The sequence below is a fragment of the Sinocyclocheilus anshuiensis genome, unplaced genomic scaffold (assembly GCF_001515605.1).
Source record: "Sinocyclocheilus anshuiensis isolate Anshui unplaced genomic scaffold, SAMN03320099.WGS_v1.1 scaffold522, whole genome shotgun sequence".
Lineage (NCBI taxonomy): Eukaryota > Metazoa > Chordata > Actinopteri > Cypriniformes > Cyprinidae > Sinocyclocheilus > Sinocyclocheilus anshuiensis.
This window is the reverse complement of record NW_015544185.1, coordinates 1,288,176-1,300,509: the sequence shown is the minus strand read 5'-3', so window position 1 is coordinate 1,300,509 and position 12,334 is coordinate 1,288,176. Positions and strand designations below refer to the sequence as shown.

The 12,334-nt window shown below is 35.5% G+C and overlaps 2 protein-coding genes and 1 long non-coding RNA gene across 3 annotated transcripts in view; all 3 read right to left on the bottom strand.

Moving 5' to 3' along the window:
• Positions 1 to 651: 651 nt before the first annotated feature.
• On the bottom strand, positions 652 to 1,230 carry LOC107696399 (protein FAM212A-like; the record flags this gene model as incomplete). The annotated part of the gene is made up of 1 exon (XM_016496710.1): positions 652 to 1,230. A coding segment is annotated over one exon (519 nt), but the record flags the coding sequence as incomplete, so codon positions are not given.
• Positions 1,231 to 1,238: 8 nt separating this feature from the next.
• On the bottom strand, positions 1,239 to 4,688 carry LOC107696423 (uncharacterized). Its single transcript, XR_001635090.1, has 3 exons — positions 4,464 to 4,688; positions 4,314 to 4,368; positions 1,239 to 1,421 (listed from the first exon to the last, which is right to left on the bottom strand). It is a non-coding gene; the product is annotated as an uncharacterized LOC107696423 (long non-coding RNA).
• A 1,102-nt stretch (positions 4,689 to 5,790) lies between these two features.
• Positions 5,791 to 12,334, bottom strand: part of LOC107696468 (guanine nucleotide-binding protein G(i) subunit alpha-2) — a 50,749-nt gene continuing 44,205 nt past the window's right edge. Inside the window, exons 6-9 of the mRNA XM_016496810.1 lie at positions 8,743 to 8,872; positions 7,665 to 7,818; positions 7,217 to 7,432; positions 5,791 to 6,507 (exon numbers count right to left, since the gene is read on the bottom strand). Coding sequence (XP_016352296.1) covers positions 7,242 to 7,432; positions 7,665 to 7,818; positions 8,743 to 8,872 — 475 coding nt within the window. The 3' untranslated portion in view covers positions 5,791 to 6,507; positions 7,217 to 7,241. The remainder of the gene's footprint in view (positions 6,508 to 7,216; positions 7,433 to 7,664; positions 7,819 to 8,742; positions 8,873 to 12,334) is intronic.

Sequence of the window (12,334 nt, the reverse complement as noted above, 5' to 3'; positions counted from 1 at the left end):
CTATTGTATTCTGGTTATAAGCCTTCAATGCTGCAGTAAAATTCTTAATATAAAAAAACTACTGTATCTGTCTACATCTCATATCATTATCAGTAAAGTCTTATTTTAAAGAGTGCATTCCATATTTTAGTCACTCAGCTGCTGCCTCTTAGAAATGAAGGATAATATTTGCACAGTATATGAGCTATTCGGTATCGTGTTGAAACTATGAACTATCGGACAACTCTAAGAAATTTAAATTGGTATACACATGAAAAGGCTCGAGTCATTTGACTGCAATTGAATGTAGGAGAACGTCAAACTTATGAGAGCTAAACAAATTGAATGTTGGGTTAGCATTGAAAATAATTGGGGGATTATGAACTGTAAGACTTATTCTGATTCTTTAATAAATGTATTGAAAATTGATGTCTTGTATTTCAGTTGCAACCGATTTATAAAAGCAGATTTTGAGATTTTTGATTTAAACTAGATATTTCTAAGGTGAAAACTATATGGTATAAAACCTGACAGCTTATTAATGCTTTAAATGGCACTTTCATATTGTCAAATCCTCACTGTCATCAAATGTTTTGGAACATGACACGTTGGCTTTTAGAAAAACGCAGAAGAGTTTCTTTTATATAAAAACATTTATTACAATATTTATTAATACATAGATCAATATTAGATGTTTTCAGAAATAAACTCCAGTCTGTTTTCATAAACACATCAGATGTATCTAATGATGTCATTGCATATAATAGGCTGTCGACTCCCTGTCGTCATGACAGCGCTGAACTGGTAAAAGTCTGGTCCCAATTGGTGCAAACTTGTGTGGGACTGGTGAAAGAACGGTTTGGGGGCTTGAAATCCCACGGGACAAGACATGCGTTTAGTGCAAGCCTTTCTCTCCTCAACTCCCTTTGACATGCCCGCTAATTTCCGCCGCATGTTGACCAGAAAGTCCTTGGCTATTTTGCGGCTGGCGTTCGGCTTGAGTTCTGCAGAATCTGGGCATTCTGGAAGATCCATCCAGTTCTTAATAAGATCTGCAAAACTGTTGTCCCCAAGAACCAATGGTTGCCTGTTACGCCCTCGGGTTAACAAAGACGTGGTCCAGTCCGTTGGGTCGCTGGCCTCAAACGACGTCCAGCGCTCCAGGCATGCGTCTGATGTGGATTTGGGTCGGATTCGGTTGGTGCGGACACACGCAGACGATGAAACGCGTACATTCCTCGTACGCCTCAACAGTCACTGACGTCAGAATTCCGCAGGCGGCTGAGCTGCTCCCGCTGTTGTGCCCTTTTTTGACATGCTCGAGTCGCATATGAGCACTTTGATTGGTCGGCGGGTTCACGTATCTGCTTCAGATCCTGCAGAGACCTCATCATGTAGCGCATCTGGTCCCGGAAACAGTCGCCTGAACTGCGAACGCACAGCTGCGGAAAGAAAGGAAAAAAAAAAAAGTTAGTGCCTTGACTATACAAACTTCAGTCTACATCATCTATAAGGGCACTAGATGTAGATGCATTTTTCATCGCTGTACCATTTATTTTTTTGTAATATTAATATTTTGAATAATTTTTTTTTTCCATTTAAATTTTAGTTTTGGTATTTTTGTTGTGCGTTTACAATTTTTGAAATTGATTTTATTTTCTGTTTTAATTTTAATTTTAAAGTTTATCAATATTTTAAATTACATTTTTATATTTTAAGCTTTCATTTTCATTTTAGTTTTAGTAAATTTGTTGCGTTTTTTCTTTTCCTTTTTTTTTTTTTTTTTAAGATGTTTATTTCACAATGAAATGTTTTATGGTTTTAGTTATCAATAATAACCCAGCACTGTTTCAGTGTACCATCACAGTGCGGAAAAGATGAGCTTGTTCCTCAAAATTGTTCTAAATAAAACTGTAAATCCATTGCGAGACAAAACAAATGGCAAAACAATCCATGGACCAGGCCAATCAAACAAGCCATAAAGTTGACTGATTTTCCCCTCAGATGAAAGCAGTCTGGAGTTTTCCACGGTTTAATCCAGCAGCATTAATCAACAACATGATGAGTGGGAGAGAAACAAACACACAATCCATTTGGCTGAGTCTCGGGGGAGAAGAGTCAGAGCATGATGCATGCAGATACATCCGCACAGATTGTGGGAACGGGAAACAAGAGTCCCTTCCTGCACTGCTTCTGGAAGAAAGAGAGGCCACACTTTTCCCACCTCAAGTTCATGATTAATGCACGGATTGTTGTGGTCAAAAAGGAAATGATGTCATTTTTTGGAACAATGCTACACTGTGTTGGCTGTAGTTCACAGCAAATGAACTGGGATCAGACTAATTGTGTACATCAGTCTATTTGGGAGGGTTCAGTACAAACAAAACTCATATTTACAGTAATGCACTTATAATTGGGAATTGCATCAGATGTTAGATATTGATCAGAACTGTAGGCTAGTGCCATTGCGTTGATTTAAAAACATTATAAATAAAATATAAAATAATAAAAAAATATATTAAAATTATGCAGAAATTATATTATATTATATAAATTGCATAAATCTAAAATAAACATAAAAAAAACAGATGTACATTTCTACTTTAAACCAGTGTTACTTTAGTATAATTTAGATACTATTACTTTTTTTTTAAATAGTTTATTTTTGTATTTTCTGTTTTAATTTTTCATTTTAAAGTTTTAATAAATGTTGTTTGTCATTTTAATTTTTTTAAATGAATGTCTATAAAGCTTGTATTATTTTTTTTTATTTTACTTTTAGTTATTTTAGTACATCAAGTTAAACTAAATGAAAATGAGAAGTTGCTTTGGCAACAAGCTGAAAAAAAATATTTTTTATTTTATTTCAGTTAACATTTTTTTTTTTAAGTACAATAATTTATTTACAGTGGTTTTAGGAAGAGTTAACTATAATAACACTCCAGAATGTCTTGCACCGTCCTTAATTCTATGAGAGAGGGAAAAAAGAAAAGAAAAAAAAAAACAATTCCTCTTGACCAGGCTTGGCAATATCAAAAGACGATCCAAGTTCCACACCTCTTAACAACCAGAAAGTCCCTGTTTTCCAGCGATAACATCCAGCTTCTCTCAAGTGATTTACTTTACTTTCACTTCCAGCTCTGCTGTAGCCATAAAGCATTTGGAATTTTTTGGGAATGCTTTTGAAAAGCAGAAAAAACACCCATGTATGTGTACAGACGGGTTGAAGCAGAGCTATAGGACCAGTGACCACTCCATGATGTTATCACAGCTGTGAGAACTTAGCCATTTGGCTTTAAGCTGCAAGTGTGTGTGTGTGTTTTTGTGACAAATGAGGACATACATTTGTATAATGACAAAGGTATGACATAGGTATTACAAGGAGAAGGTGACTTTTCAGGACATTACCCCATGTCCCCACTTTTCAAAACGCTTATAAATCACACAGAATGGAGTGTATTGAAAATCTGAAATAGCATAAAGTTTGCTGTAAGGTGTAGGTTTAGGGGTAGGGTTGGTGTAGGGCAATAGAATATACGGTCTGTACAGTATAAAAACCATTACGCCTATGGGATGTCCCCACTTTTCACAAAAACAAACCTGTGTGTGTGTGTGTGTGTGTGTGTTTGAAAAGCCAGCGGTTGCCAGAGGCCATGAAAAATGCATAGAGTTGGGTAGTGGTTAACCTCCATCATTGCTGAAAATGTACATTTAATTTCAAAACCCAGATTACAGTTTAAAATGGTTTATAATCCCTGAGGGAGGCACATAATGTGCCAGTGCATGTGTCATATTAATATTTTAAGTTAAAACTATAGGAATATTAATGCGGCATATGAACAAATGAATTCAAGATGCCAGATACAGCTTTTGAGACTCTAAACTGACCTTTTAGTGGAACTGACATTGTTATTATTACTGTAAAATCATATCAACTTAACATGGGATCTACTTTCAGAATCTTTTTTTTTATTATTGTATTATATTTTAGTCCCAAAAACCACACTATGGTTACATTTTTGCAAGAGTTGCTGCAAATTGTCCTCTCAGAGACAGAAGTGAATTGACCATTTGTGTTACTAGTCCATAACTCAAAACAACATGCTAATGACATTTTGCCAACCCAAGTTACTGTTAATAAAATAGAAAAATCTCGACTAACTAGCATATCTAATTTTATATTCCGTATATACTTAAGTTTATTCAATATGTGTGTTCTTTGCTAAATTGCATGACTTAGACTAAAGACGCAACCCGTTACAAATATCATCTTTTCAGACAATAAAATCGTCTCTAGATGAACAAGAACAAAACAAGCCAAGTAAAACACTTACCATGTTTATTTTTGGTTTGCTGAGTCAGTCCACCTTATATTGTTTCCCGTTACCCCTGAAAAAAAAAAAAGACAGATGTGGCATAAATATTTTATTTAAATAATGCACAGCTGCTTGTATATGCAACCTACGGGCGTTTGAGAAACTCACCAACTGTTCACAAAAAAATATCGAAGAGTTATAAAGTAGTCCAGAACAACACAAACGCTCCTGCAGCGACGCGTCTCCTGCTCGTGCCGTCAGTCAATGCGCGTTTGGCCTGAGCGCTGAGCGCTTTTGATCGCGCCGTCAGTTTCCAGTCAGGACCATCTCAACCAATCAGCGACATCCGTCCGACTGCCAGCCAATCATAGAGCGAGAAGTGAAACGTGAGCGAAGAACAAGCGCTTCGCACCTGAGAGAACTGCAAGTGTAATGGACTAGAGATGGACTTGTTAATTTATAACAAAATCTAAATTAACAAGATAATTATAACAGTATAAAATTAAATTAAAACAAATTATAAATATAAAATGTGTCCAATTATGGTATTTTATAACAAACAAGTATGGTATCAGAATCAAATGAAATGAAAACACTAACAAAAAAAGCACCATGGTAATGTATTTTATTTTATTTGACGTACAAATTATCATGGTATTATTTTAAGTACTTTAGGGTCCTATGGGATTCAAATATGGAATTTACTCAGTAACCTGATATTACCATCACTATATCATTTTTAATAATATTATCTAGGCTAATATTTGCCCGAGTGTAGTTTGAGTTTGTTGGGGTTTTTTTAATGTAACTAATAAGACTTAGCAACTAGTTTACACAGCTGGATTGCCAGTCATTTTGAGTTCATTTTTTACACAAAATGTTCCTCTAGCGCCATCATGTGGTCAATAAATGACACTGCAGAAATATTATGAATATGAAGTACAATAGCATGGAGAAGAAAAAAGAAAAAAACATTACCTGGCATGAAAATCAAGTTCAGCAAAAACTAATTTGCTGCATCAAGAGACAAAAAAAAAAAAAGAAGACAAGGAGCACAGGTCTATCTTACATAACTTTTATTTCCAACGAAATCTTTTATGGTATTTCGATATTTAGACTGTGGTCTAAGTTTCATTTAGCTCTTAAAATGTGCTCAACACTTTTACACTTTTCATTTGATAGCGTGAATAAGAACAGCCCTATGATCTACAGACATCGCGCTAAAGATGGGATGGGCCAGCAACAGGAAGGAGAAACGTGAGGGCAGATATATAAATATGTTACACGTTAGTCAGTTCTGGATGGTGTCAAAGTCAAGCTAGTAGAGAGAGTGAAGACATGTGAGGGAATGTCACGCCGAGCAATTTCATATGATCCGTCATGCAACAATATACAGCTCGAGCCTGGGATGAAGAGTCACTGTTACAAAAGGTCTCGTTTTCTTTCTGTGCTCACATTACCTTTACAAAAGAAGCTTTTTGCACTTATTTCCAACGAAATCTTTTATGGTATTTCGATATTTAGACTGTGGTCTAAGTTTCATTTAGCTCTTAAAATGTGCTCAACACTTTTACACTTTTCATTTGATAGCGTGAATAAGAACAGCCCTATGATCTACAGACATCGCGCTAAAGAAGGGATGGGCCAGCAACAGGAAGGAGAAACGTGAGGGCAGATATATAAATCTGTTACACGTTAGTCAGTTCTGGATGGTGTCAAAGTCAAGCTAGTAGAGAGAGTGAAGACATGTGAGGGAATGTCACGCCGAGCAATTTCATATGATCCGTCATGCAACAATATACAGCTCGAGCCTGGGATGAAGAGTCACTGTTACAAAAGAGATGTCTCGTTTTCGTTCTGTGCTCACATTACCTTTACAAAAGAAGCTTTTTGCACATCCATAAAAGAAGTCCTCACCCACCTCATTGGTAAACTGTCAAAAACAAAACATATAATCCTGACTCTCCACAAGTTTTCTGGCAGAAAAGAACTGCAAAATTAAATATTTACACATTGAAAACCAATTTAAAATCAGGTTCAGGAAAGAAGGGTGGTGTGCTGGAATTCGGTGAAGTTTCTCTTTTCCTTGTTCACAAGTCTTTTTCAGGTCGTCACATAAAAAAACTAAAACATTATGATTCTTATAGGTAGGTAGCTGAAGGCAGTCTAGCATGTCGTGTAGAACCAGCTCCATCAAACAGTTTACACCTTCCTGAGGAATAATCACAACGAATCAAGAAGGTTAATACCAGTTTTTCACAATTATGAGCACGTTCTGTTCATTTCAAACCTAACAAACTTACTATATGTTAAATGTTTTGTTTGTGAAGTGTGCTTGTGCTAGCTTTAAATGAAATTTGGTTTGGTAATTGTTCATTTTAAAAGGTTACGGTCACCAAGTTTTAATATTTTTACTAAGCATGGATGCATAAAACTACACAAAAGCGTCAATTAAAATATTTTTATGATTATATAACAAAACAATGCTGTACTTTTGAACATATTCATCAAAGAACCCTGAAATCCACAAAAATATGAAGCAGCATTTCAACCCTGATAAAAATAAATGTTTCTTGAGCACAAAATCAGCATATCAGAGTAATGATGCTGAAAATTCAGCTTTGCATCACAGGAAAAAATTGCATTTTAAAATATATTCAAATAGAAAACGGTTATTTTAAATTGAAATAATATTTTACAATATTACTGTTTTTACTGATCAAATAGATGCAGCCTTGGTGAGCAGAAGATATTTCTTTCAAAAACATTAAAAAAAACTATTACCAACCCCAAACTTTTACGCTAGTGTAAGTGTTCCTCAAATGTTTGAACAAGCCTTTATTTGATGCTGTTTTTGAGCAACTATGCTCATGCATATGAAAGTATCTGAACACAGGTGTGTTTAATGTGTGTTTATTAACCTCATCATTCTCCTGGCCACCTTCATTAAAAAAGCCCGCAGTCCTTTAGGTTGTTTTTGATGATGACGTCAGTGACGGCGTCAAACACAAACTGCACGTTCTTAGTGTCAGTCGCACAGGTAAAGTGGGTGTAGATTTCCTTGGTGTCTTTTTTCTTGTTGAGCTCCTCAAACTTGGTCTGGATGTAACTGGCAGCCTCATCATATTTATTAGCTCCTGTATAAAAACCACGCAGAAAATCTTGTCATGCAGTTTTACTTACTTAAACCTTTAAAAAAAAACATTTTCAGCAAAATAACCTTATAATTATCATTATGTTTTAGTCGTACTACGCATGCCAAAAGAAGTCAAATGAATGTTCTGTGTTCTACTGAAGCCTCATCGGCGCATTTGTGGGATAATAGTGATCATCACAAAAAATCATTTAAGCAATGGTGAAGTCAAAGACCTGAATACTCAGGGAAGCAGATGGTGAGAGGGCTGTGTGTGATCTTCTCCTCAAACAGATCCTTCTTGTTGAGGAAGAGGATGATGGAGGTCTCGGTGAACCACTTGTTGTTGCAGATGGAGTCGAACAGTTTCATGCTTTCATGCATGCGGTTCTGGAAAAAAAAGAGGAGTGTGACTTATTGAAAGCTGAAGATGCTGCACGGTAACTCGACACTAGAGGGTGCTGTCAGCTTGCGTTTGCGCTATGGAGAGCACGTAGACTAGTTTAAACAAGGATCTTACGAGTATTAGTTATGCATTAGAGTTGTGACGGTTGACAACACAAACACCAACCTAAATCAAAATGGCTCATTTCTTTCAGAAAATAACAGTGTTAGATTTTTTTTTAATATCCCACATGATCTAACAGCTTACGTAAAAGAGCCTTTTACTCTTTTTAAGAGCAATGTACTACACTTAAATTGGTACTAATACTATCAGTATATCAATGCCAATATTAATTGCATAAAATGCAACATGAATACAGAAGAGAATTTGTAAACAATACTTCGTTTTTTCTGTGATTTTGGCCAAAAGCCCTAAACAAGTGTAGCTGTCGACATTTTAAATAGTTTGTGCATTGCTCAACATTAAATAATGAATTACTTCCCCAATCTTAAAGGGGTCATATCATGTGATTTCAATTTTTCCTTTCTCTTTGGAGTGTTACAAGCTCTTGGTGCATAAAGATGATCTGTAAAGTTGCAAAGACTAAAGTCTCAAATCCAAAGAGATATTCTTTATAAAAGTTAAGAGTCAGCCACACCTACCTAAAACGGCTCGTTCTAACACGCCCCCACATGTCTACGTCACTATGTGGGAAGATTTGCATAACGCCGCCCAAATGTTCATGCAAAGAAAGAAGGCGTAACTTTAATTCTCGCTGTAGTATTGTTGCTGCAGCCACCGCCATGCCGTGAAGACGCTGTGTGTTTCGTTGCGAAAGCGAAAATACTTAGTCTTCTCCTGTGGCTCTGATTACAGGATAAGGATTTTATTTTAAAACTAAACCTTTCCAAGCTGTATCTGAAACTCACCATCTCCTCATCTTCTGCCAGCACCAGGTCATAAGCGCTCAGAGCCACACAGAAGATGATGGCTGTTACTCCCTCAAAGCAATGGATCCATTTCTTCCTCTCTGACCTCTGACCTCCCACATCAAACATCCTGAAGAGAGGAGGGAATTAGGAGGCCATAAAAAGGGAGAATATTTGATGTTGGAGTACTGAAATGCAGCAGCAGAAGGTGAAAGTGTCACTTTTCGCATGTCCATTAACATTACATGAGGGTCTCCGAAGAACAAGATAATGAGAAACCACTTTCTACCTGAATCCTTTTCACTTCTCATATATATAAGCTTTACCAGCTCAATAATACCCTCCTCTACGCATCCAGAATTCTTATTTTGTCACTGATTTTGAATTCCACCGTCAGCATCCTGGTGCTGAGTTTCACCACAGCAACACTCCTTATAGTTAATAAAAAAACAACATATAATGTCATTGGTTACACCTCTGCAAACTGAATATGTGTGGTTAAGAACCAGCCTGAAGACAAGTAGCCTACTAGAAGCAATAGTACATACAATACAAAAGGTTCAGCTTATGCACAAAAGGCATTTCTTGGGTGAATAATATGTGAAACATCAACATTATCATAATGTGAAAGAATAGATGTCTACAGGTACACCCATAAAAACCATCTGAAAAGACTAGCTAGACCAACAAGTTGTCCCAGCTTTTTTAGTGCTCATGCTGGCATGGTGTTGGTTTAGCTGGTGGACTTGATAGCATGGTCTTTCACTTTCATGGTTCTTCACTGAAATGATCAAGGAAATGCTGATTAAATCCTAATTACCTATCATGAATGACCTGCAGAGGGCAGCAGAGGAGCTCTGATACAAACAGAAAAGACTTTCAAGTGTCATACCCACCAGTAATTCCCCCCGTATTTTCCCGAGGTGGATTCGGTAATAAAAAAAAAAAAAAGTGGTGGTTCACCAAGACGAATTGTTAGAAGCTTTTCACAGTACTTTGGTATGCCCATTATAATGAATAAAAATAATTATTGCATTTAAATAATCATAAAATAATGTCTAATTTCTATCTTACACCAAGCATTTTGTCATGTGCCTGAGGCACTTCACTGAGTTTGTACTTAGAAAATGATAAACAAAATGTGCACAGTGTCTATAGTTTTAAGCAATATTTAAGTATTTGTGTTCCTTTCTTGTGAAAAATATTTTTCTAAGAAAATGCAAGATATTTTCAGACTTTAAAATAATGTCCCTCAATCTGAACTCAACCCCGTCACACTAACCATTCTACACCCATCATACATTTAGTCTCCACCCATTTACCAGAAATGACATCATTCAGGTTTCTTTAATAGTGCTGCAGAAAATGGTTAGTAGTATCATACTTTTTATTCATATTTTTTAGGCATATTATAGTCAGGGAGGGTACTGTCAAGCTTAACATCTGTAACCGGTCACATAAAATTATTTTTCAACATTTTATTTGAATCCATAAGTATATATACAATGTACTTATTTTATTGCTGCCATATATGGACTACTCTCCTTCACTACACGAGCAGCAGTGGCCATTTTGAGTGAAAAACCACAACCCCATCATCACACTCAACCGTATCACACACATATACATATATGTGACCCTGGACCACAAAACCAGTCATAAGGGTCAATTTTTCGAGATTGAGATTTATACATAATCTGTAAAATGAATAAATAAGCTTTCCATTGAAGTATGGTTGAACAGGTCATTAGCATGCTATATAAAAATAATAATAATACAAAATATTGTTTAAAATAGTACCATGTTTTCAGCCATGTCTGAAGACCGTCCTTTATTGTATCTGTGAAAAGATGTCAGATTGTTTCAGAACATCATCTACAATTGTGACCTGTGCTGGCAAAATGAGTCGGATACGCACTAATTTTGAGCTACAGGCAAAAGAAGTGAAAAATGTCAGTTTTCGTCGAATTTGTGGTTTTTACAAAAATGAGTTCATTAAGTCCTCTTTTAGCAATCCCCATGCTCCAAATAGTACTTAAAGATATAAAATGACCTTTATTTGTACGTTTTCTGAGAAGAGTACCTTTCTCTCTGCTTCACTTCTGTATAATATTGTTATACCTATGCATCATGATATGTCTGGTAGAATCTGAACATATGATATAATTGAAGACATACAATCATATTCTTCTTGATCGCACAATATAAATATATGTTCCACTTGCAGCTGCCATGCTTGATTACTGGATTAAACTTGGCCCAAAGATTTTGTACACAACATCAGAACACTTATAAAAGGTTTAGAGATGGTTTATATCTCTGTTTTTTTTTTTTTTAAACAAAAGGTGATTTGCTGATCACATGAAAAGTGTGTCAAACCCCTCTAAAATAAGACCTGCCCGACGGGGAGAAAACCTGCAAAACTGCTTAGTCTGGGGGTTTTTTTAGCCTGGAATTTATATCATATCCTGCATGTCACTGTCATATGTAAAAACTGATTCCTAATAAATAAAGAACAACATTTTTTTAAAGAAAAAATAATTTCCCATTTCAAAGCGCAGACAAAATCGTTATAGGGGTCATTGAATTCGATTTACCAAAATTAATTGTTCAAAACTTTTCACAATACTTTGGTATGCCCATTATAATGAATAAAAATTATTGTTGCATTTTAATCTTTTTTAGCATAAAATAATGTCTTGTATCTATCTTACACCAAGCATTTTGTCATGTCCTTGAGGCACTTTACTGAGTTTGTACAGAATGTGCATAGTGTCTGTGATTTTTGGCAATAATGTAAGCATTTATTTGTGTTCCTTTCTTGTAAAGAATATTTTTCAAAAAAACTGCAAGATATTTTATTAAAAAAACAGACTTTAAAGTTATGTCCCTCAGTCTAAACTTAACCCTGTCACACTAACCATTCTACGCCCATAATAATTTAGACTGCTCATATGTGACATTATTTACCAGAAATGACATCATTCAGGTTTCTTTAATAGTGCTGCAGAAAATGGTTAGTAGTATCATACTTTTTATTCATATTTTTTAGGCATATTATAGTCAGGGAGGGTACTGTCAAGCTTAACATCTGTAACCGGTCACATAAAATTATTTTTCAACATTTTATTTGAATCCATAAGTATATATACAATGTACTTATTTTATTGCTGCCATATATGGACTACTCTCCTTCACTACACGAGCAGCAGTGGCCATTTTGAGTGAAAAACCACAACCCCATCATCACACTCAACCGTATCACACACATATACATATATGTGACCCTGGACCACAAAACCAGTCATAAGGGTCAATTTTTCGAGATTGAGATTTATACATAATCTGTAAAATGAATAAATAAGCTTTCCATTGAAGTATGGTTTGTTAGGATAGGACAATATTTGAAAATCTGGAATCTGAGGGTGCAAAAAAATCTAAATATTGAGAAAATCGCCTTTAAAGTTGTCCAAATTAAGTTCTTGGCAAAGCATATTACTAATCAAAAATTAATATTTACAGTATTTACAGTAGGAAATTTACAAAATATCTTCATGGAACATGATCTTTACTTAATATCCTTGGCATAAAA